Source organism: Balaenoptera physalus (assembly GCF_965194825.1).
Source record: "Balaenoptera physalus genome assembly, chromosome: 15".
Lineage (NCBI taxonomy): Eukaryota > Metazoa > Chordata > Mammalia > Artiodactyla > Balaenopteridae > Balaenoptera > Balaenoptera physalus.
In genome coordinates, this window is record NC_138894.1 from 58,364,450 (window position 1) to 58,390,509 (window position 26,060).

Here is a 26,060-nt window from a genome sequence, read left to right on the forward strand (position 1 = left end):
AAACAGTTGTCAAGTGTGGTTCTTTACACTGTGAGACTGGGAGCTGTTTCTAAACACACAGTTACTAGCACAGATTTGCCTAAGTTTCCAATCTGATCAGTGGCTATGGGTAAGTAATGTGGAACTCGTATAGTATTTGTGGGGGAAAAAACTTCTGGAAATTAAATTCCATAAACTACCCTTTATCTTTAGGTTAGTCTTTAAACCTAAAGTGTATAGACTTTAAACCCCAGCCAATCAATAGTATAATTTTTTGTACATCTTTGAGATAGTTAAAAAGGTATGTAAAAATTAAGGTATTCTGCTTAAGGTGTATAGACTTAAGTCTCTTCTTTTGTTGAAGTGCATCTTAATATAAATTTTCAGTGCTATTTAATATCAAAGATTTCAAAGACTATTTTTTATTTAAATAAGCATGATTATTCTCCAGAAGCCTTTATTTATTCCTGTGGTTCCTATTGATAGTGAAGACTCTAGTATATTTATATAGGATTTATAGTAAAATCTAAAAATTATAAAATAAATTTGGACATTATTCATATGTGGGTATAGCATCCCTTTAAACTGCATGATACTAATTATCCTTTAAGAGAACTGATAAGAATTTAATAAAACTGTATGTATGTGTGTGTACTATCCAATTAGGGTAGCCACTAGCCACATGGGGCTGTTGAGCACTTGAAGTATGGCTTATCTGAATTTGAGGCATACTGTAAGTATTAAAAACACAGAGCTTTAGTATGAAAAAAGAGAATGTAAAATATCTCATAATTTTATATTGATTACATGTTGAGATAATAAATTTTACCTAAGTGGGTTAAATTTATATTAAAATTAATTTCACTGATATTTTTTTAATATAGCTACTAGAAAATTGGATCACATGCTGTTTCTATTGGGCATCACTGGTCAAGAACTATTTTTCTAATTGTTTTTCTAATTGAAAACTACATTTTCTGTAAGTTATGGTTGAAATTGAACATTTTTGGTATTGAGAGTTATTTTTTATTAGTCTTAGATTACAATTTGACATTTGAATACTGGTATTCCAATGTTAGATATAAAAGTAAAAGCTATAAAGTTAAAAAAATTTTAACAAAATATTATTTTGAGGTCTTGTTTTTAGACTTTGTTGTTAGAACAATACCATAACCAGTCCTTCATGATTTCTTGGTTCCCGGATTGGACACAGTTTGGCAGCTATCATAGATCTTTACTTTAGTCATTGTATAATTTATTTAACATTTTTTTGTTTGCTTCATATGTGCCAAATCTATCATAATTTCAGGAGGGAACAAAAAATAATGGATATGCATGTAAATGAGTTTGCAGAGTTGGAGGTAGGAAGAAGTGAAGCAGTTCCTGTCTGGCTTTTTATTTTCTGTAAAGTAGTATGTAAGGTCATCTTAGTCTACCACTAGTGGTGGTTTCTGGGGAAAACTCCTTGAATTGAGTAAAATTAAAGAGTTCTTGATGGATAAGAATCAACATCTATTCAGCTGTTATTGGGCACTAAGCTGAACATGGAGGAAAAATATAAAATAGGGACCTTGCCCTCAGAGCTTAAATTTTGTTAGGAAAATAAGAGTGTATGCCAAAAAAGTAAAAAAACAGATAAGGCAGCTGTGATAAGGTAGAGAATATATGGTGTATATACAGTACTATAGGAGTTCAAAAGATGAAGAGAACACTAGTGACTAGAGATTGTTCTTTGCGTGTGTGTTTTGGGTTTTTGTTTCTTCTAAGCTTTCTCCTTTTGCTTCTTATTTAAAATAGTAGCCAAGTGATCTTTCCAGTATGACCCCTTTGTAAAAATACCTTCTGGCGCTGTATGTAATTTTCAGAACAGTCAGTGGTAATTTATTATGAGAGCTGTATAGAATTTAGCACAGATTCTTTATCTCAGCACAAGTAAGAGTTTAATACAGTTACTTTAGAACTGAGCTTTGAGTGCTTTAGAACAGGACAGTGTTCTGAATAAGAAGTTGAGGTTACTGTGGCATTACATGATTCAAATCATGTCGCTTCATGTATTTATTTGGTGTGAACTTCAGCTTGCACCTGAATTAACAAGCACCTTCTCTTTCCTGTTATTACCTCTGCATTCCTTACTTTTCAGTCCTTAATATTTGCTGTGTTGATGGTGAAAAGGAAAGATGGTGGTGTCTGGGTGGGTATCTGTAATAGTAAGATCTATAGATTTTAAACAGGAGTGGGATTAGAGGGAGGGCTGTATAGGATGAAAAGTTTGAGGATGTTCTTTTGAGTGTTGTAGAAACTGACTACTAGCTGCACGATTAAACCAAGATGATAGAAGCATCACCCGCACGTTTATACACACTGCAAACATATAGAAGTGTAACGCAAAACTAAATGCATGGCTAAACTCTGAGGAAGGAAAGAAGAGAAGGAAATTCCCAGGTGCCAGGTATGAAAGAAATCAAATCAAAACCTTAAGTGGGAACTGGTGCTGCTGTATAAAATAGTACAGGCCCCTTTTGGTCCTGGATATATGTCCTAAGAAGTCTGGGGTGGAATTTTAGTGGAGAATGGAGATTGGGCCTTTTCAAAATAGAGCTAGCTCTGAGACCCAGGCATGCAGCCTAGAACCTGAAAGAGCTTTCCTAATTGTACATAGATTTTTTTAAAGTGACCAATGATAGAACAATCTAAATGAGAATATAAAATAAGTGTGTATGAAATGATTAAAAGGATAAAAAAAGGAAATGAAGCATGATGAAGTAACAGGCCAATATGAAAAAGAAACAGACTCGAAAAAGAAAATCAAATCACATTCAGAAATGAAAAATATAATCTTGGAATTTGGCTTTAGATGGATTAAATAGCGTATTAGATATTCTTGCTTGGCTGAAAAGGAAAGAAATATAGCAATAAATGGTTAAGAAGAACTAAATCTAAAATATAATGACCCAAAAGTAAAAAGTTGAAAATACAGGACTGGCAAAATGCTAGGCTGATACAAAACAAGACAGAAAGCTCTTAGAAAAATATTATCAGGCAAAAACAGATTTTAAAGGCAAAAGTATTATTAAGGATAAAGAGAGCCATTGCATAATGATGGAAAGGAATAATTCACTAGGAAGAAATAATAATCTTGAACCTTTATGTCCAAGTAATATTATGTCAAAGTATATAAAGCAAAATTTTACATACTAAAAATGGACTACCTACAGGTAGTGGGAAATTTTAACACATTTCCTTCAAAAGCCGACAGATAAATCAGACCACTGCTACCACCACCCTCCAACAAAAGTGAAGGCATAGAATATTTGATCAATACAGTTAACAAACTTGATATTTTAGATGTGTTTAAACTTTACTTTCAAAAAATAGAATGTAGATGTTCCTTTCAATCACACATGAAACGTAGAAATTAACCACATATTAAACTACAGTGGGATGACTGACAAATACCCAAGCATATAACACCGGCTATATTTTCTGACTACAGCACATAGTACATAGAAAACTTACTAGGTTTTCCAGGTTTCATTTGAATAATATTTAAATGGAATAATAATAGCTAAAACATTTATTGAACACAGTGTGAGCCAGGCGTACTGCTGAGTGTTTTGCACATGTTATTCTGTTTAAACACTTTCAGCATCCCAGTGAATTATAAGATAGTGTTACCATCTTTACTAGTGAGAATATTTAGGTGTAAAAATGTTCATCTGCCTAGGACTTCCCTGGCAGTCCAGTGGTTAAGACTCCGAGCTTCCACTGCAGGGGGCGTGCGTTCTATCCCTGGTTGGGGAACTAAGATCTGGCATGCTGCAGGGTGTGGCCAAAAAATTGATTTATTGATTGATTTTTAAAAGTTTATCTGTCCAAGGTCTGCGGTTGGGATAAAACCTGTTTTTAAATACACTGTTACAACCCCCCATCTTTTAAAAACACCTTTATTATCAGAAAATATAGCCAGATAGAGAGGCTCACATAAAACAAATATATAGTTTATTGAATTATTGTTAAGGTTGGTATTGTAATACCAATAGATCAAGAAGTAGAACTTTACCAGCCACTGCAGAAGCCTTTTATGTGCTCCATTCCTTCCCCACAAAAAGCATTTTTATGATAATCATTTTCTGGCTTTTTTCTTTGTAATTTTAATACTGTAGTGTATATTTTTAAACAGTATGCTTTAGTTTTGCTTATTTTTCCCCCACTTTTTCCCATATAATTTGTCGAAGAAACTGGTATAGTTTGATCTTTTAGAATTTTTAACAGGTTTGATCAATTTGAGATTTGATGGTTTTGGCAAAATTTTGTAGGTGGTGGTGTGTTCTTTCATCAGGAGATGTATAATATCAGGTGGTTTTTCTTTTTGTGATATTAGAAGTATTGATACTCAGTGGTTAAATCCATTAACTCTTTAGAGATTACAGATTTTTATTTTTTCTAATTTTATTATTTCTTCTTCATTTATTGCTGGAATGTTTCTGTAAAGAAGCTTCCCCTCATCTAATACTTAGTTACCTGGTAGTTTAGTTTATATAAGAGAGGAAGAGTAAATGTTTTGTTATTTCCTGTTGTATAACAGTTTTCAAAATGATGAGTTGCTTTTCACTAGCATCTTTCAAAGTAACCTTTTTCCCCCCTTTTTTTAAGTGTCATAAACTCACAGATTTAAATATATTTCTTTTGGTTCTTTTCAGTTATTCTTACTGATGCTCAAATTGTCCCATCTTTGGCTAGTGGGAGCTTCTTCAAGTTGGCTCTCTTCCATCATGGAGTTTATATTTTAGTAAATATATGCATGTATGAGCATATGTATATGTATTGCCTTGAAACACACACATATACTAAACACATTGTTCTGTATATTTTGGGTTTTATACTTCCTGTATATTGGAAATAGTTCCTTATCTGTTCTGTATAGAACTGCTTTATATTTTGTAATGGCCACATCGATAGTATAGCTATACTATAGCTTTTTAACAAATACTTACTGATGAACATTTTGATTGTTACCCAGCAGTATTATAAACAGTACTGCAGTGAATATCCTGGTACTTACTACTTTGCCCATGTGTGTGAATATAGCTGCAGAATCAATTCCCAGAAATGGAATTGTTAAGTAGTAATAGCTATTGTCAAATTGCTCTCCTTAAAGCAATTAAGAATTGTTTTTTTGCCTCATGCTATCCTTTGATATATAATACTAGTATGTGATCAAACTTTTTTATGTATATAAATTTATTTCTTTATTTTTGGCTGCATTGGGTCTTCGTTGCTACATGTGGGCTTGCTCTAGTTGCGGCGAGCGGGGGCTGCTCTTCGTTACGGTGCGCGAGCTTTGCATTGCAGTGGCTTCTCTTGTGGGAGCATGGGCTCTAGGTGCGCGGGCTTCGGTGGTTGTGGCACGCAGGCTCAGTAGTTGTGGCGCACAGGCTTAGTTGCTCCAAGGCGTGTGGGATCTTCCCGGACCAGGGCTCGAACCAAGGGGATTCTTAACCACTGCGCCACCAGGGAAGTACTGTGATCAAACTTTTTGATCTTTGATAATCTGCTTTGATTAAAAAAATCTCATTATAGTTTTTATTAGTATTTCATTTGTATTTCCTAAATTATGAATTGTCTGTTCGTGTCCTTGGTCCAATTTTCTATTGAATTGTTAGCCTTTTCCATATTGATTTGTAGCACTCAGATATAATAAGGAAATTACCCTTTCGTGACGTGTGTTGCACATATTTTTTCCTAATTGTGTTGCTTCTTTTGACTATGTTTATGGTTTTCATTTTCCAAGAAGAATTTTTAAATGTTAAAATATTACTCAGATTTATTAGTTCATTTTTAACAATCCAAACTTAGGAAAGAGTTTAGAAGTACAGTACAAAGAAGTGTGGTTTTTTTTTTTTCTCCCTGAACCCTTCAAGAATAAGTTCCCAGCCTTTGTCCTGTCACCTCCTAATACTTTAGTGTGTATTTCCTACAAACAAGGATATTCCCTTAAATAACCATACTACACCTATTAAAATCAGAAAGTTAACATTGACACGTTACTGTCTTTAGACCCCCGTTCAAATTTCACTAATTGAATGAATTATTTCACTATTGTATTAATAACAACCTTTTAGCAAAAGGATCCAGTTCAGAACCACATGTTGCATTGAGTTGACATATCTTTTCAGTATCCTTCAATCTGGAACAGTTCCTCAGGCTTTCCTTGACTTTCATAACTGACAGTTTGAAGATTATTCAAAACAAATTAGAACAAGAATTTGTTCTAATGTTTCCTCATAATTAGATTTAGGTTATGCATCTTTGTCAGGAATATCCTAGAAGTGATTCTGCGATCTTGTATGCTATCAGGTGACACACGGTTTCAGTTTGTCCTATGAATGATGATGTTCACTTTGATCCCTTAATTAAGACAGCATCTGATTGGCATCTCTACTGTAGAGTAATGGTTTTTCCCTTTCTACTTAATCAGTATTTTGTGGGGGAGGTACTTTAAACATCTCCTTGTCAAACTTTCCATTTATTCATTTATTTGTAGTAGAATGAATTTATGGGTTGTTGTCCATTCAGTGGGTTATAATCCCTTTACTATCATGAGTTTCGGTACTTCAGCATGATTTTGCTAGTGGGTGGCCATTCAGGCTGACTTCAGTGTTCTTTTGACATGTCCTCATTACTGAGCACTTTCTTGTTTCTGCCACAAGATAATCCAGGCTCATTCTGTATTTCCCTCAACCTAGAATCAGCCATTTCTCCAAGGAGCCCTTACTCCTTTTATAGAGAAGTATTCAGAAGCAAAGATCCAAATGCTAGTCATGCTCATTGCTGTTGGAGTGGCATTGCTTCCAGGCTTTGTCAGTGAACAGAGCTAAGGAATATACGCGTGTATAATCCACACATTTCCAAACATCTGTATCTATACATATTTCTATATCTATCTATCTTTTAAAAACAATGAGTTCACATTGATAATTCCAATATAACACCGTAAGATTTACTCTAGCTTTCTCTTTTTTTATATTTTAACTCTTCTCTTTCAGAAGCCTGGCTTCCATTTGATCAGTCCCTCTGTTGTTTGTTACGAAGCTTCCAGTTCCACCATCCCGTCTCCTGTGCAATGCCCTTCTCTCCCTTCTCTGGCTCTGACTCTCCATTCCAGGCCACCTTCCCCCACATGGACTTCCTTCTTAACCCCTCTTGAGCTCCAACACTGTATGCCAGACCACCCTCTGCATGGATGCCCTTTTTATCCTACTTGGTATCTGATACCCTATACTGAACTATCCCTCTCTTTTGACACCTTTCTCACCCCACTTGGACTCTAACCTTGCAGTACTCACGTGTACTCACTCGTCACGTGAACATCCTCCTCACCTTTTTTTTAAATGCCTTCCAATTTTGTGTCATACCTTGAAAGAGCTTCTCCACTTTAACATTATAAAAAATAATTTTGTTTTCTTCTAGTGATTTTGTTTATTTATATTGTATGTAAGCATATGGTCTATTGTGGAATTTATTTTGAAGTAAGAAGTGAAGTAGAAATCCAGCACTTCTCAGATGGTTATCCAGTTGGCTGGAATTTTGTATAATAACTGTGTCTCCCCCCAAAAAAATTTATAAAGTTTTTTAAAAGTTACTGAATCCATAGAACTTTTTCTTAAAAATGGGTGACATTTTTCATATTGTTTTTGTTTGTAACAGATGATGATGTACCTGCAGATATGGTTGCAGAAGAATCAGGTCCTGGTGCACAAAATAGTCCATACCAACTTCGTAGGAAAACTCTTTTGCCAAAAAGAACAGCGTGTCCTACAAAGAGCAGTATGGAGGTAAGTTCAATGTAACTGCTTTTTTGTGTGTGTAATGAAGGAATTGTTAGGAAACAAACAGAAAGGGGACCGTCATCATTTTTTAGAAGTAATGATTATGGTAAAAATATTTGCTTAACTAGTTTTCATTTTGTTTTTAAAGGGTGCTTCAACTTCAACTACAGAAAACTTTTTTGGTCATCGTGCAAAACGTGCCAGAGTCTCTGGAAAATCACAAGATCTATCAGGTATTTCCTATGGGAAAGCTAAGAAATAGGGTCAAATAATTTTTATTTTTTGATACCAAAAAAATAAAATCAAATTAAATGTAGTTTATTTGTACATTTGAGATTGAGAAAGTGATTATTACAGAATAAACATGAGAACCGTCACCTTCTCCATCTCTGACTGTAATTGTTGTATAAAAATCCTTTTTGTATATTTAGTGTAACCAGTTTTTGAAATTGTGCATACTAGCTAGCTAAAAGAAAGAATACTGTCAAGTCAAGATAAAAGAAAATAAATGTGTGTCATCTATGAAAGCAAATGCTTATAAAATGATTGTCGTCAAAAAATAAAAAGCTGTTCATTAGACAAAATGGAAATTGTGCTCTTTAAATAATGAGAAAGTCTTTGCTAGCATGATAGATTGTTTATATTCTGTTTGTTAATCTCTTTATAGCAGCACCTGCTGAACAGTATCTTCAGGAGAAACTGCCAGATGAAGTGGTTCTAAAAATCTTCTCTTACTTGCTGGAACAGGATCTTTGTAGAGCAGCTTGTGTGTGTAAACGCTTCAGTGAACTTGCTAATGATCCGATTTTGTGGTAAGTGAAAATTTATTTCTTATTATCTTGAGATATATTACTTGCTGCCCAAAATGCTGAAGATGGTAGGAAAGTTGGAGTGTGAGTTGATGGTTACAGTTAAATAGTCAGAAGAAAATTAGAATGCTTATAAATTCCAAGTTACCTGTTTATCACAAATGTTGGTTGTCAGTCCAGGCAGTGTTTTTTGTTTTGTTTTTTTTAAATATATTTTTAATGAATTTATTTACTTTTATTTATTTTGGCTGCGTTGGGTCTTCGTTGCTGCGTGCGGGCTTTCTCTAGTTGCAGCGAGCGGGGGCTGCTCTTCGTTGTGATGTGCAGGCTTCTTATTGCGGTGGCTTTTCTTGTTGCGGAGCATGGGCTCTAGGTGCGCAGGCTTCAGTAGTTGTGGCTCGCGGGCTCTAGAGCGCAGGCCCAGTAGTTGTGGCACACGGGCTTAGTTGCTCCGCAGCATGTGGGATCTTCCTGGACCAGGGCTCGAACCCGTGTCCCCTGCATTGGCAGGCGGATTCTTAACCACTGCGCCACCAGGGAAGCCCGGCAGTGTTTTTAAAACAATAAAAGAAGTACTTTTTTTGCTACTTGTCAGTTAAAAGCAACAGTGATTATGGGAAATGTTTTTCATTCCATTGCTTTTTAGAAACAGTACGAAGTCTAATTTAAAACAGCTAATTAATTAAATCTGATAGTTAGGTAAGACTGTAGATTTTGTATATCACTTTTGGAAAATAGTTCGGACATTTGTATTTTTGAACCATAAAATAAGCATACCCTGGGACTTCCCTAGTGGTGCAGTGGTTAAGAATCCTCCTGCCAATTCAGAGGACACAGGTTCGATCCCTGGTCCAGGAAGATCCCACATGCTGCGGAGCACCTAAGCCTGTGTGCCACAACTACTGAGCCTGTGCTCTAGAGCCCGCGAGCCACAACTACTGAAGCCCTCGCGCCTAGAACCGGTGCTCTGCAGCAAGAGAAGCCACTGTGATGAGAAGCCCGTGCACCACAACAGAGAGTAGCCCCCACTCACTGCAACTAGAGAAAGCTCGCACACAGCAACGAAGACCCAATGCAGCCAAAAAAAAAAAAAAAAAAGCATGCCCTTTGACCCAGCAATTCCACTTCTGAAAATTTGTTTACCCTATTTACAAATTTTTCATAATAGCATAGTTAGTGAGGGGAAATTAGAAATAATGGAAAAGTCTAGCAGTAAGGGATGGGACTAAAAGTAAACAATGTAATGTCTACTTAGAGGGTTGTGATATAGTCGTTAACAGTGATTTTTACAGCTTTTAATAACATGGGAAGATGCTATGTTATAAAAAGTAAAAAGCAGAATACAAAATTTTATGTGTTACAGTTACAACTGTTACAAGTGAAAATATCTGTACCTAAAAAAACTGTAAGGAAATACAGTAAACTGTTTAATAGTGAATATATTGAAAGTATAGGTTATCTCTTTATACTTTTCTGTATTTTACAACAGCTTATATGTATTACTTCTATGATGCTAAAAATAAGGTACACCTTAAATTTATGAAAAAATTATATTTGTGTTAGAAAGGAAAAAGAGAACGAAGAGCAGAAGAAGAAACATTTTGCTTTGTACAAGAAGTTACAATAGTTACTATCACTCCATTTCTAAGATTTGATGGTTCTTGATAGGACATAAATGAAGCATCATCATTATTTTTCATCATTATTTAAAATAATCCTTTTAAAGTGAAACTGTATGTGGCTTTTACAGTAAGGGTGGCTTTTATTTTCCCCTGACTAAACAGTCAGATTTTAAAGAATTGACACTTATTCTTTTGGGTGGACTGTTTTTTATATGCAGTTACATTGTTTTAGACAAAAATTTTATTTTTACATTTAAAATTCTGCTTTTTCATATTCTTATAAGTTTTTGAGGCCTCAAATAATTTTTATAGTTGTTTAAAGGACATTTTATGAAGAAATCTTTCATTCCTTTCCCCCTTCAGGAAACGATTATACATGGAAGTATTTGAATATACCCGCCCTATGATGCATCCTGAACCTGGCAAATTCTACCAGATTAATCCAGAAGAATATGAACATCCAAATCCTTGGAAAGAGAGTTTCCAGCAGTTGGTATGAAGTATAAATGGAAAACACTGATTTATATTATATATTTTAAATAAAAGTTCCTTTTTAAAAATTTAAACTCAAGAATAGGTTTCAGGGGAGCTCCCTGGCAGTCCAGTGGTTAGGACTCCATGCTTTCACTGCTGAGGGTCTGGGTTCAGTCCCTGGTCAGGGAACTAAGATCCCAGAAGACTCGTGGCACCGCAAAAAAAAAAAAGAATAGATTTCAAGCCAGTGGACATTTATCAACCAACAAAAAAGTCAACAATTCTTTTCACTACTGACATATTTATTAATCATTTAAACAGTAGCAGTAAGTATCAGTAGCCTGAGAGCAGTTATACTTTCTCTGGATCTGTTTGAACTTATATTTAAATTATTACTGTTGAGTAGTTACTTTAAGTTTCACATTTAGCTTAATTTTCATATGGTCCTTTACGAATGGTTCCCAGCTGGGGGTGATTTTGCTCCACAGGGGATGTTTGGCAATGTCTGGAGACATTTTTGGTTGTCACAGCTGGAGAAGAGACTGCTACTGATACCTGGTGGTTAGAGTCCAGGGATGCTACTAAACATCCTACACAGGATAGCCCTCACAGCAAAGAACTGTCTGTTCCAGCTTGAAAAACCATGTCCTATTTACTGGATATTACTGAGTCATAAACTGTTCTAGATTTTACATTGCAATATGCAACAGAAAATTTGTTGGACTGATAATTGTTTTTGATAATTAATGAAAAATTCATATAGTACTAAATTAATTTAGACTATAGTATTTATGTTAGTAGTCAGTATTTGTTTTTGTGTTTTTGTTTTTGGTTTTTTTGATGTTTTAGTATAAAGGTGCGCATGTAAAGCCAGGATTTGCTGAACATTTCTACAGTAACCCTGCAAGATACAAAGGAAGAGAAAATATGTTGGTATGTTTGATTTGTCTTTTTCTAATATTTAAAATGATGATCTTACAGTTCTATACTGACTTTTTTTTTTTTTTTTTTTTTTAGTATTACGATACAATTGAAGATGCTCTTGGTGGGGTACAAGAAGCTCATTTTGATGGACTTATCTTTGTTCATTCTGGAATATATACTGATGAATGGATATATATTGAATCTCCAATCACCATGATTGGTGCAGGTATGTGTAAATGCATTGTCATTAGAATATTAATATTTTATTTACATGATGGCTTTTTAAAATGCTAGTTACTTAAAATCCAGATGAACCTTGATAATATCTTAATTGTAGGAAAAAATACGAAATATCATGTATATTTTATATGATGGAAATGAAAACTTTAGAGTTCAGAAATTATAAATGTACCTATTTCTTTTTGGGGGGATGTGAGTATTTCTTGATGTCAGTACTTTGTCCAGCTGCTTTAGTTGTTCATTAAGGAGAGAAAAATATTGGTTAATTTTATCTTTTATTTGAAAATACAGAAGATAATGTTTTTATTGCTGTATTTTTAATGAAACAAATGTACTTTTAAAATACTTTCTGTACTGTTTCAAAGCTGTTTTTACGGTCAGGTTTCTAAGAAGAAATGTAGTATTTGTTGAGCACTGATCAGTTATTTGAAGATTTATGGTATATCTGATTTTTTTAAGGATACTGTAGTACGAGACCATTTTAAGATAGCTAGTTAATTGTTACTAGTTAATGAAATTTGCATTTACTGCTCTTTCTTCTTCCCTCCCCCATTTCCACCTCAAAGAAAAGTAGGAGAGAGTATAGAAAATTTTGCCTACTGATTTCCATTACTTTCCAAATCAAGGCCAGTATTGGAAATAAGTTTAAATAAAGAAGTTTCTCTCTTTCTCTCCCTGCTCATCATCCCTTTCTTTCTTCTCCCTGAGCCTTGTTTTCTGGTGCTGCTGGTTGTGATTTGGTTTCCACAAGAAACCCACTTTTTAATATGCCATTGCATTTGATACTAAATACTATTTGTAGTTGAATCTTATTAGAAGTATTACTATACATGGATTTGTGTATAATGGTACTCAGATAATGTCCATGTTAAGTATGACTGCCTGTATGAAGGCCAATGAAACATAGTTATCTATCTACTCAATACTAATGTTCTTTAAAAGTTCCCTCTCCAAAAAAAGTACCCAATTTAAAAGCCGTAAAAAGGGCAGTACTGAATTATTAGTTTTATGGCAGAGTATTTTTACTGATTAAAAAAGTAATTTTTAAATGTCCATTTTATCTGTCTGATAAAGGTAATATGCTTTAAAATATTTTCTTCGTAGCACCTGGAAAAGTAGCAGACAAAGTTATAATTGAAAACACTAGAGATTCAACCTTCGTTTTTATGGAAGGTTCCGAGGATGCTTATGTTGGATATATGACAATAAGGGTAAGGCATTTTTTAATTTTTAAGTATGTATGTGGAAATCATTAAGGCAGTGGTTGTTTATTTCAAACAAAATTTCTACTTTTCAGTTTAACCCTGATGACAAATCTGCTCAACACCACAATGCACACCACTGCTTAGAGATTACAGTAAATTGTAGCCCTATTATTGATCACTGTATCATCCGAAGTACATGTACAGGTTAGTGTTCCCGTTACGTTTTATTATAAAATGAGTCACTGTGTTGCCCAGTAGGTTTTTAAATAAATTATTTTTCTTACAGTTGGCTCTGCAGTATGTGTTAGTGGTCAAGGAGCATGTCCCACTATCAAGCACTGTAACATCAGTGACTGTGAAAATGTTGGACTTTATATAACAGATCATGCACAGGTATTTTTTAATTTTGTGGGTTTTTTTCTTTTTTCTTTTTTTAGCTCTACTAATGTTTATTTCTGGTTAATTGTTGTAGGGAATATATGAAGATAATGAAATTTCCAATAATGCTTTAGCTGGGATTTGGGTTAAAAATCATGGAAACCCAATTATTAGACGGAATCATATTCATCATGGACGTGACGTTGGTGTGTTCACATTTGATCATGGCATGGTAAGAACATTTATTCTTAATAGAAAAACTGATGTCATATCAGTTAAAATTTCAAATAGGTGTCAGCATTTTATCGTCATTAGAATGCTGAATTGAAAAGTGTAGGTTTAAAAGAAGATTTCAGCATTATATTCTAAAGTCAGTATGCAGTATCAATTCTATAAATTCTTGAATCTAACATTATATACATGTACGGAAGATGGAGTCCTTAGGGAATTGATGTGATCTTTGAGGGGAGTAAGGTCTAAACCAGTAGTTCTCAAATGTAACTGTGCATAAAAATCACCCAGATACAATAAATCAGAATTTTTAAGGACGGGGCCCAGGATATGCATTTTTTAATAAGCACCATAAGTGAGTTTAACGCAGGTTGTTTGTAGACCACACTTGGAGAAACAATAGTTTCATCATTAGTTTGACTTCCATTTCATTCCTCTTAAAAATTTTTTTAACTGGTAGAACTTTAATAAGAAATACAGTGATGATAATATATCAGTTCTAAAATTCTTATGCAGCAGTTAATTAGGCATCTTTATATGGATGATATTATGTTTTAGTTACTACTATGTCATTTTACACAATTTTATAGAGACATGACTTTTTGAGCTCTCTTAGGCCAAAAGTAATGTTCTTGGGTGCCTATTCAGGCATTCATTTCATTTAATGTCTAATTTTTATTTTTTTGCCGCTCTGCACAGCTTGTGGGATCTCAGTTACCCCACTAAGGACTGAACCCGGGCCCTCGTCAGTGAGAGCACAGTGTCCTAACCACTGGACTGCCAGGGAATTCCCTAATGTCTAATTTTTGTTGAAGTAATTTTCAAGTCCTAGTACAGCATTGGCAACGTTTTTTGTTAAGAAGTCAGAGCTAGGAGAGGAGGTTTGATGTGATGACAAACAAGGGTATGGTGAAGTTTTATTGCTATTATATGATATTAATCACGCAACTTTGGAACGTTGAATTGACATATACAAATTGTCAGTTAGCGAAGAAAATTTTTTATTTTCATTTTTTGCGTCTGAAACCCTAATGTAGGACTCTTTTTTTAAAAACTGAACTAGACCATGAAGAGTACCCTTTTATCAAGTTCTGATTAGATGTAAATAGTTTCAGACCATCCAGCTTATTATATTCCTGGGGTAACCGTAACCTGAGAAAAACAGTTCACTTAAAACTCAGGCTGTAATTTGGGCCTGTAGATAAGAAGGCACAGTGGAGATGACCACTTGCCCTTCTCCAGCTAGAATTTAAAAATTGACATTTTTTTGCAGATTGTAGCTCTTTTTTCCAAGGAGTGGGGAAGAGGGGAGTTTGGGAATTGGGGAGTCTGGGCAAAGGTATGGAGGTTATCAAAACATAAGAGTCTTGAGAATCTGCCTCCCCGCCCCTTTGAGGGCCGCCCGCATTGGCAATAATTCTTTAAAAAAAATTTTTTTTATTTTTAATTAATTTACTTTTTGGCCACATTGTGTGGCATGCAGGATCTTAGTTCCCCAGCCAGGGATTGAACCTGTGCCCCCTGCATTGGGAGCACAGAGTCTTAACCACTGGACCACCAGAGAAGTTCTGACAATAATTCTTAAGTGGAATTCTAAATGGAGCTTGCATTTTTGTAATGGAACTATACTATGCTAATATTTCTTTGCCTGTGTTGCCTTTAGACTTTACCCCAGAGTTACCTACAATTCAAGTATCATATTTATGCATGCCTCTGGTCTCATTCACAAATGATTTGAGGTACCAAAATAACTTTAACCTGAGTAAATTTCCGCATTTTTAAAAGACCTAATGCTGATGGTCAGTTACTAAAATTCATTATAATAATTTACTCTTCACACCCCCCCAATACAGTTTACTTTTTATAGATTTAGGTTTATAAATTTTATAACTTTTTTAAAAAGCAAATCTTAGCCAGTCCTGTAGATATATATATATATTAAGGATTGATGAAGAGATTTGTAAGGTATTATAGATTTATAAAGGAAGGATGGAAATAAAGCATATCTTGGGCCTCTCTCATCTGTTTTAGTATTGTGATACAATCCTTTAAAATCCTTTGGTAGAATGTTCTTTCATTCCAAGTATTCTTTGTGTTGGCTGCCCATGATTGGTAGGATGACATCACTAAGGTTAACCTTTTAAAGTTTGACTTTGTTTTTTATAGAATTTCAGAGAACATCAGAATAAACATTTAAACTAGTTTCTGTACTGTTCTCTATCTTTATATATATTCATATTTATTGTTTGTTCTCTGAAATTGTCTTTCCTTTTCCTTGTCTATGACCTACTTAGAATTTAAACTCCTGTATTGGCAAGAATGAATCATGAAACAATTTTTACTTTTTTTATTTTAAATAAATTAATGTTTTTGTTAAAATATTACATGCCCAGTGTAAAAGACATCCCTAGAATTTTAAAGGGTATGACTAGAGTTTGTCATTGTTAACTGCATGTTTAAACTTTGAATACAGTGTGAACTCCCCCTTTGAAAAATGATGAAAATACTTTATATTTCAACCCATTTCTACTCCATCATTTTATTCTTATTTTTCTTTTGTAAAGCTTTATAACAGTTACATTCCTACAGTTATTGGTCTGTATTTATATTTATTTACCTTCAGTCCTTTTATCACAGTTTTTCCATTCCTGAATTTTTAAATTTTGGTTCATTCTTGGTATGGCTATTTTGTCATCTAGCCGTTTTGATTTTATTTTTAAAAGAAAGGCTTATGGGTATTGTAGCTTGAATTCTTGCCACTTGAGAATGCCTACCGTTTACCTTTTAACTTGGCTGAGTATACAGTTTTTTATTATACTTTCTTTCCCTCAGAATTGTGTAGTCATTTTTATATTTCTAGAATTGAGTGTGACTGAGAAGTCTGAGATCATTCTGGGTTTTTTTTTTCTTTTTGGTGGGATTTGCTTTTCTACTTCAGTATCCATATGTTGTTGTTAATGTTGTGTTGTTTTAATTTTTACTGTTTTTCTGTCCATATGTTCCTTTCTTTAGAAACTTGGCTATTTTCTCTATTACTTACATTGCTCTGTATTGTTTTGTTCTTTTCCTTTAAATTTTGTGTGATTTCCTCAAATCTTACTATGTCTACATAGTTTTGTCTCTTTTCTGTTTTGTTTCCAATGTGGTTTTCATCTCTGATTTCTTTAATGTATTTTTGTTTTATGGAATCCTTCTAGCATATATAAAATTAGAGACAATAGTATAATGAATTCCCATGTATCCATCCTCCACGTTCAAAAACTTTCAGCTCATGGTCAGTTTTGTTTCATCTGTACCTCCTCATACATTGCTTATTTTCTTCTTTACTCTGAATTATTTTGAAGCAAATCCCAGGCATCATCATCTCATCTGTAAATATTTCAGCATATATGTCTTTCTTTAAAAGATAGGATTCCTTCTTTTTCTTTTACATAACAATGCCAGTCTCACTGCTAAAAGTAATTTTTCTATCAGTGTTTACAGTTCCCCAATTCTTTGTTTTTTGTTGTTTAATGTTCAATCTATTGCAGAGTGTTATTTTCATAAAGTAAAATTAAAATATCATAACAGTGCCAAATTGCTATAAAATTTTTGAGACATTTATTCTAAGTTTATGAGCTTAACTCAGATTGACAGTTGACAGACTGTAGAAATATGGTTTTCCTCTCCTTTCATTTCACTTTACTTCGGATAGTCCCCCTTCAATAGGAAATACAAGTTTTAGATGATAGAAATTGCACATTAGTGTATTTCTTCTTCAGATTTACTTCTTGTGCCTAAATTATTTTTATGAAAATATTACTATGGGAGTATTTCCTTCCTCTCCTGTGTTCTGTTCGGGACACTAGCTCTCACTACTTTAGTAAAAGATCATTGGCTAGGCTTGCTTATTAGAACAGTTACTTGTGGGCTTCCCTGGTGGTGCAGTGGTTAAGAATCTGCCTGCCAGGGAGGGAGGGAGACGCAAGAGGGAAGAGATATGGGGACATATGTATATGTATAACTGATTCACTTTGTTATAAAGCAGAAACTAACACACCATTGTAAAGCAATTATACTCCAATAAAGATGTTAAAAAAAAAAAAAAAAAGAATCTGCCTGCCAATGCAAGGGACACGGGTTCGAGCCCTGGTCCAGGAAGATCCCACATGCTGCGGAGCAACTAAGCCCATGTGCCACAACTACTGAGCCTGCGCTCTAGAGCCCACAAGCCACAACTACTGAAGCGCGTGCGCCTAGAGCCTGCGCACCGCAATGAAGAGTAGCCCCCACTCTCCACAACTAGAGAAAAGCCCATGTGTAGCAACGAAGATCCAACGCAGCCAAAAATAAATAAATAAAATAAATTTATTTAAAAAAGAAAAAAGTACAGTTACTTGGGGAAACATACCTTGCTAAAGGTGTATGGTAACATTTGCTCTCAGCACCTTATTCTTCCTTATCCAGATATCACAGTATTTGGCAAGTGTTTGATTGATTATAGTTTGGGGTATAGACATTTATTTCAATGAAGGTAGCATATTTTTTTCTCTTTACTTTTCATTCATTTTTTTGTTTTATTTGGAGAGTTTTAAGAGAAACTCTTAAATGCCTTTCACCCTATCATATTTAAGAAAGATTATTTCACTTCAAAAAATTTTAATGAAAAAATACTTAATCTCACCTTTTATTTTTATATCAGTGTTAAGTTTGTAACTTGAGAGAATGATAATTTTCAAGGACTTATTGTAATGTATTTGGCAGAGATTTAGAAATGCTTCTGCTGAAAAGTTAACAACCTCTTGTTTTAAAATATAGAAGAAGCTCTTAGCAATCTGGTATCATCTGATAGGGAAATAAATCATTTTATAATATGGGGTAGTCCGGTAAAATGTCTGTGCCTTTGGAGTTTTATATTTATGTTGGAGCTTTTGTGGTTTGCATCTTAAAAGACAAAGTAGAGTTCAGTTTTCTACTTACAGTCCTGTATTATTAGACCATTTTGCACTAAAGGCATTTCTTAACAAAACAGATGCATTTCATTAAATGTGCTTTAAAGCAAAATTACATTAACTGAATCCTTTAATCCATAATAGATAGGTTTTCTTCTGATATTATAAAACTATAAGTCAATCGATTGTTCTCTTTCTGAATGTAATAAAAGCACCATTGTAGCAATGTAAGAGGCTTCTGGTTTTAAGAGCATGAAGGTAAAATTTTTTTCTTTTCAAAAAAATTTTGCTACTTTCTTTTCTTGAAAGTTACCTTAAAACAAAAACTACAGATTAGAACTCCCATCTCTGATGGAATTAGGGGACATTTTTAACCTCTAATCTAAATTACAGTATGGTAAAATGACCATGTGCCTATGACGATAGCAACCAGTTCAGATTAGAGCAGGTTTTATAATGGGGGCCTCTGGACAAGGGAAAATGAAGAGAGGGGGGCTGCTGTTTGCCTTAGTAAACTAGTGGATCTATTTGACTCTCCTAGGTGTGCAAAATTGAAACCTAAAGAAAACAGAGAGGGCATTCCCTGGTGGTCCAGTGGTAAGGACTCTGTGCTTTCACTGCTGAGGGCGAGGGTTCAGTCCCTGGTCAGGGAACTAAGATCCTGCAAGCCGTGCAGTGTGGCCAAAAAAGAAAAAAAAAGAAAGAAAACAGAGAAAGAGCATCCATGCATTTGAAAATTTTTTAGTAGGTATACTGTAGCAAAGTATATTTGCAGTACTATATGTTGAACTAGTATAGCCAGGACATGACAGTGCCTGTTACTGCAATCTTCATGGAAGCCCAGTAAATAGCATACCTTTTCCTGCCACATTCTGAACAAATTAAGAAATCAAAGGGACTTCCCTGGTGGCGCAGTGGTTAAGAATTGGCCTGCCAATGCAGGGGACACGGGTTCGAGCCCTGGGCCAGGAAGATCCCACATGCCGCAGAGCAACTAAGCCCGTGTGCCACAACTACTGAGCCTGTGCTCTAGAGCCCACGAGCCACAACTGCTGAGCCTGTGTGCCACAACTGCTGAAGCCCGCGAGCCTAGAGCCCGTGCTCCGCAACAAGAGAAGCCACGACAGTGAGAAGCCTGCGCACCGCAACGAAGAGTAGCCCCTGTTCACTGCAACTAGAGAAAGTCTGCGCGTAGCAGTGAAGACCGAACACAGCCAAAAATAAATAAAAAAAAAAAAAAAAAAAAAAAAATCCCAACTGGATTTCTTAAAAAAAAAAAAAAATCAAAGCCATGAAGTACCATGAAGAGGCTGAAATATCAACTTCATTACTCTTAGAGGTTAAATCGGAAGATACAACATAGAATGAGAACCAAATAAGTCTGTTTAACTGAATCCCAAAATGAAATAGGCTTATTTCACAGGCAGTGTTCATGGGGTAGTAACAGAAGGCATGCTCCCTAAGGGTAGCTCATTTCCATGAGGAAAAGGGTGAAGCTGAATTGAGCATACTCAGTTTATTCTCTCCCAAGTTTACCATTCAGACATGTCATGCAACTCCTGGCAGAGAGAGACAAGTTGCACTCCCTTCTCAATGATGAAAATACCAGAAATGTTGAATTGTTCCAGTCTGACATTAAGCTCTTTCAGTCTAGCCTGTTTTAGAATTTGTTTTTCTTTCTTTGATGCTCAGTTTTGCCATAGTAGTCTATATACATACACCTGGTGTCCATCCATTTTTATTTGGTATAAAATCAAAGAAGAAAAAACTTTTTTATATTTTAAGAAGCCATTTTTGATGCAATCCCCCAATTTTTTTTAAAAGAATAAGATTATAACCTATATGTTAACAGGTAAGTTATAAGTGATTTGTACTTTATTTGTGGAAAATGAAACCTGAAAACTACTTCTAAATGTTATTCTCAGAGAACCATTTTCTTAAAGAGTTAAATATGTAGTGTATTAGAATACTCAGAATTACATCCTGTTTTATTTAACCTCTACTGAATTTGGCAAAAAGTCCTACTTGAGTGCTTACCATGTGTAAAGTTTTATATAGATGCTCCAGAAGTTAGTGTAGTCCTTTCTCTTCAGGAGCTTATGATCAGGTAAAAATTGATATGGCAAATACAGTACAAGGCAGTACCTGGAAGTAGCATAAGAAAATACTTAGTGCTAAAGGGAATTTAAAGAGAGGAGAACGTGTTCACTTTTTGAAGGGAGATAGACAAGGAGGATGAAATGGCTTTTAGAAGTGCCATCTTATAACTATCTCATTTTTTCCTCTAACATTCAGTCTGATTGAGTCTTAGAATTTAGGATATCAGTATTACAGTAACGTTTATCCTCACTAGAAAATAAGTAAATTTATCTGTTATAGAAAATTTAAGAAATTTAGAGAAATATAAAGGATACAGTAAGTATCCATAATACCACTACTCATTTAATCACGCTCATATTCTTGTTTCATCCTTCAAGTTGTTTTTCTTCAGATACAATTGAGATCATACTGAATGTAGTCTATCTTGAAGTATATACTGTTCTTTTCTTTTAACATGATAGTATGTGTAACATGAACATAAGCCTTCACAACATTTTATTGAGCTAGTTCCCTATTATTGGGCTAAGAGGAACATTATTTTGTGTGTCTTTTTCTGTAGTCTCTGATTATGTCCTTGGGTCACCTTTTTAGAAGTTGGTTTCTTGGGACATTTTTAAGGCTATGAGAGTTTATTTTCTTTAGTACTTAAACTTTTTGTTGAAGGATATATATTCTTACTGGTAATGGTATTTATTTCCATTTATCGAATAAATCTTTCCCTATTTTTCTTTCCTGGGTTTGAATATACTCACATTAATTAGAGAATTTATAGTTCTCTGTTTTACTAAAACATTTAAAATATGCATCATTTGAAATTTAGTATATATCTGTCTATGTTTCATTCTTAACTCTTGAACATTTCTGATACTAAATTTTGAGGTATACATTAAAAAGGCTTTTTAATGTCATTTCTTTTTGGAAAGTAGCTTTACCTACAGGTTTAATTTCTGTATTTTCCAGGGTTACTTTGAAAGTTGCAACATACACAGAAACAGGATAGCAGGCTTTGAAGTAAAAGCTTATGCTAACCCCACAGTGGTTCGATGTGAAATTCATCATGGGCAGACTGGAGGAATATATGTTCATGAAAAAGGAAGAGGACAGTTCATTGAAAATAAAATCTATGCAAACAACTTTGCAGGTGTATGGATTACCTCAAATAGTGACCCAACAATAAGGTATTTATATATAATTATGGATGGAAATTATGTTTTCACTTTATGTTTTGTGCTATAAGAAAAGTTAAGGTACTTAGCTGTAACTCTTAACTGTTTTTCCTAGACACCTGACTACTATAAAATGGATTTTCCTAGTAAAAGTCTGTGCATCTGAATGAGCATAGCTATTGCATTTATTTTGGGGTGTTTTGTTTGTTTTTTATTCTTGATCTAAACCATGTAAGATACTTTTTATGAAAAATTGCAAATGCTGTGATTTTTATTTTAAATTCATCAAACTGCATTATAGATGAGTAAATAGGGCTGTGATCTTCCCTTGAAATCTGAATGACCTTTTTTTTTCTTTTTCCCCTGAGAGTCAGCAGATAGAATAACCCAGGAAATTAATTATCTCAAAGATACTTAGAGAGACCAAGAATAACAAAGAGTCAGAACTTCAAACTGTCACCTTTCTTTAATAGTTCCTACCACTTCCTCTGGCCACAGTAAGGAAACAAACAGATCCAGTCTTAAAGGCATTGGCTAAGACTGTAGAACAGAGCTATTATAATTTAATCAAAGACCATGAATTATTTTTGTCAAATTTTTTTCCACTAGCTTTATAAAAGTTGATTATGTGATTGCCATCTTAATTACTATTCAGCAAATGTTTATAGATGAGCTAAGAAAAGTTCTTTTAAATAGATTAGCTTTTTTGTTTGTTTTTTTAATCTTAATAGGTTTTGGGTTTTTTGTTGTTGTTTTTGTTTTGTTTTTTTGACCACGCAGCTTGTGGGATCCTAGTTCCCTGACCAGGGATGGGATCCAGACCCCCTGCAGTGGAAGCGCAGAGTCCTAACCACTGGACCACCAGGGAATTCCCTGGATTAGCTCTTTTGAGGTGATTTTTTTTTTTTTTTTTTTTTTTTTTGGCCAACGTTGGGGGAAGATGTGGAATCTTTTTTTTTTTTTTTTTTAATTAATTTTTATTTTTGGCTATGTTGGGTCTTCGTTTCTGTGCGAGGGCTTTCTCTAGTTGTGGCGAGCGGGGGCCACTCCTCATCGCGGTGCGCGGGCCTCTCACTAATCGCGGCCTCTCTTGTTGCGGAGCACAGGCTCCAGGCGCGCAGGCTCAGTAGTTGTGGCTCACGGGCCTAGTTGCTCTGCGGCATGTGGGATCTTCCCAGACCAGGGCTCGAACCCGTGTCCCCTGCATTGGCAGGCAGATTCTCAACCACTGCGCCACCAGGGAAGCCCGAGGTGAATTTTTAAGAATGCTATTTCGTCTCAAATACTAGGTGGCTTTTCCAAAGCTTTAAGTCTTAGAAAGAACTGGAAGGGAAATCACCTAGTCCCTCATTTCATAGATTAGGAAACTGAGGCCCATAGAAGTTAAATAATTTTCTAAGGTCACATAAACATGAGTGGCCTTACGATTATTGTATAAAACAAGCAAGCTTTTCTGAATAGATGCTTTTTTGTGTTTTGGGTTTTTTTCCACATAATTATAGGGGCAATTCTATATTTAATGGAAATCAAGGTGGAGTTTACATCTTTGGTGATGGACGAGGCCTTATTGAAGGAAATGACATTTATGGTAAGCATGTGGTTTTGTTCTATAAAATTTTAGAGCTTGGCCTGTGTTTCTGACATTAGCAAAAGGACCACTTGGAAACGTTCTGAGTAGGAGAACTGATCCAGTTTCTTTAAATTCTCAATAAAGATTATTCTGTGACATTTATTCACTTAACAAACATTTACTGAGTACCTTCTAAGTACTAAGCAGTATTCTACATACCAGGGATAAAAATAAAACTTAAGACCCTAGTCTCACAGAGTATCTGCAATTCCCTTAGATTCACTCCTTTGTTTAACAGTTAATAAATTATTTCTGTGGTAGTTTAATACACTTCGGTACTAATTAGAAAGGGAAAACCCTTATTCCTCATTAAAACTTCTGAGGTATTAATTCAGCAAACAATTATTAGGTATCTATGTGCTAGACACTGATCTGTTCCTGGGCTTCCTCTTTTGCTAACTTACTGGATAATACTTACATAAAGCTTACTCAGTGCCAGGCACTTTTTTGAGCACCTTACCTGAATTAAGTCATGTAATATTTACATCAGCCCTGTGAAGTAGACACTATTAAATATCCCCACTTACTGATCAGGAAACAAAGGCAGCAAGAGGTTAAGCAACTTAAAGTTACACAGGATTCAAAACTTAACAGCCTGGCTCTAGAGTCTTTGATCTTAACCACTATATCTATACTGCCTACAGTCCTTCTGCATCTTCTTACACTCCTAGTTCCCTTAGTTTTGTCTTGGAATGCTCATGGATCATAAGTATCTTTCTGAATATGACATATTTCACAGAATTGTGCTCTTACTATATTCCATTAGGCTCCATATGTTGATATTGTAACTTTTATTTTTAAATAGGCAATGCATTAGCAGGAATTCAGATTAGGACAAACAGTTGTCCAATTGTTCGACATAACAAAATTCATGATGGCCAGCATGGTGGAATTTATGTGGTAAGTTAATGAATACAGTTCTAGAATCTCATTCGTCAGAATCAGGGTAGAAAAGGGGGTGAGGGCAGAATTATGTCTACCTTTAGGTAGGCCATATTCAACTTTTTCTCTCTGCCAGTGTGTGAATGACTTAAAAGCTTCTAATTATAATTGGCAATATGGGCTGAACTCATAACAACAACTGGTTGGCAGTCTGAGTAATATTTGTTACACTGGGATTTTGCCAATGTGACTACTGTAAGAGTCTCTGAAATTTTCCAGAAGTATTAAGTAAAATCATAATATCACTGAGTATTAATAATACTAGACTTGAATATTTTTATCTTCTGAAAAAGCTAAACATTTGAATTTATATTGAAACATAATTTAAGCATCTTGCAAAGTTTAAAAACCTATGTATTAGTCCTATGTCTTCTGTCATCATGGTATCTGAAACTGTTACTCAAGTAAGAAAACGTAAGGGAATTTCAGAAAGGTCCTTGTATAATGCCAGGTGTGACTCTAATTTTTATTCACAGTTCTAGAAATATTCATGTCTTAAATCTTCTAAAAATAAAAATTTTAGTAACTTGAACCTTGTTTTGAAGTGATTTCACCAGTGATAAGTTGAAATAACTATTAACTTCCTAGTGAGGGATCTTCAGTTTGTTATATATCTTAGAATAAAATAAGTTTTTTTGTTAAACAAAATTGAATGCTACTACTCTTACTATAAGATTTAAAAGTATAAAACCACATAAAGAACAGTATAAAAACTCTGAGAGCTTAAACTTAGGTAGAGGCTATGTGAAAGAATGTTATCCATTTATCTCCTTATTCAGATTAAAAAACAAAAATTGAGATTTTTTTGGTCACAACCGTCTTAAAAGAGGGAATACACTATAAACTACTTGGCTTATACAAGATACATATTGTAAATCAATGTAACTTTTATTTAGCATGAGAAAGGACAAGGCGTAATAGAAGAGAATGAAGTCTACAGTAATACTCTGGCTGGGGTCTGGGTGACAACTGGCAGCACTCCAGTACTAAGAAGAAACAGGATACACAGTGGCAAGCAGGTAAGATTATGTTAGACTCTCGGGAAATATATTGTTTTGTAAACACTTTTTTTAATTTGAAAAATTCTTTTTTAAATTTTAGGTTGGTGTTTATTTTTATGACAATGGACATGGAGTACTAGAGGACAATGATATCTATAATCATATGTATTCAGGGGTTCAGATAAGGTAAATGTTTTTCATATTTGGCTTTCTTTGGGGAGGGAGTTGTGAGTATGTGGGGTAGGCATGGCATACCCCATTATAGTAGTCAGGTGTCTAGGAAAAACAGTAAGAGTTAAAGCTAAGCAATTAAGCATGGCTTAAATTGTCAGAATATAACTTTTCTTAGACTGGCTGAGGACAGCAGCCAATGGCACCTGACATGCTGTACCTGGCTTATTAAATGGGAGCTTCTGTTTTTATGCTATTTCCGCAAAATTAATAGTTCTTACACCCCTCTTTCTTGTATATTAACAGTTTTTGGTTTGGAACTGTCGTACTCCTGATCATATAATTCAGTCCTTTATTTTATATATGAGGGGAGTATATAATAATAAAAGTTAATCTAACCTCCTCAGTTTAGTTTACGTATTAGGAGA

At 34.5% G+C, this 26,060-nt stretch overlaps 1 protein-coding gene across 2 annotated transcripts in view; it reads left to right on the forward strand.

Moving 5' to 3' along the window:
* FBXO11 (F-box protein 11) overlaps positions 1-26,060 on the forward strand; it is a 100,298-nt gene that overhangs the window by 67,410 nt on the left and 6,828 nt on the right. The window contains exons 2-16 of one of the 2 annotated variants that reach the window (XM_082427690.1): positions 7,687-7,814; positions 7,957-8,041; positions 8,476-8,620; positions 10,603-10,732; positions 11,563-11,646; positions 11,731-11,863; positions 12,982-13,088; positions 13,175-13,286; positions 13,369-13,475; positions 13,555-13,692; positions 21,683-21,900; positions 23,391-23,476; positions 24,324-24,418; positions 25,357-25,479; positions 25,562-25,647. In XM_082427690.1, the coding sequence (XP_082283816.1) occupies positions 7,687-7,814; positions 7,957-8,041; positions 8,476-8,620; positions 10,603-10,732; positions 11,563-11,646; positions 11,731-11,863; positions 12,982-13,088; positions 13,175-13,286; positions 13,369-13,475; positions 13,555-13,692; positions 21,683-21,900; positions 23,391-23,476; positions 24,324-24,418; positions 25,357-25,479; positions 25,562-25,647 (1,777 nt within the window). The remainder of the gene's footprint in view (positions 1-7,686; positions 7,815-7,956; positions 8,042-8,475; positions 8,621-10,602; positions 10,733-11,562; positions 11,647-11,730; positions 11,864-12,981; positions 13,089-13,174; positions 13,287-13,368; positions 13,476-13,554; positions 13,693-21,682; positions 21,901-23,390; positions 23,477-24,323; positions 24,419-25,356; positions 25,480-25,561; positions 25,648-26,060) is intronic. The other variant, XM_082427689.1, reaches the window with a different exon arrangement.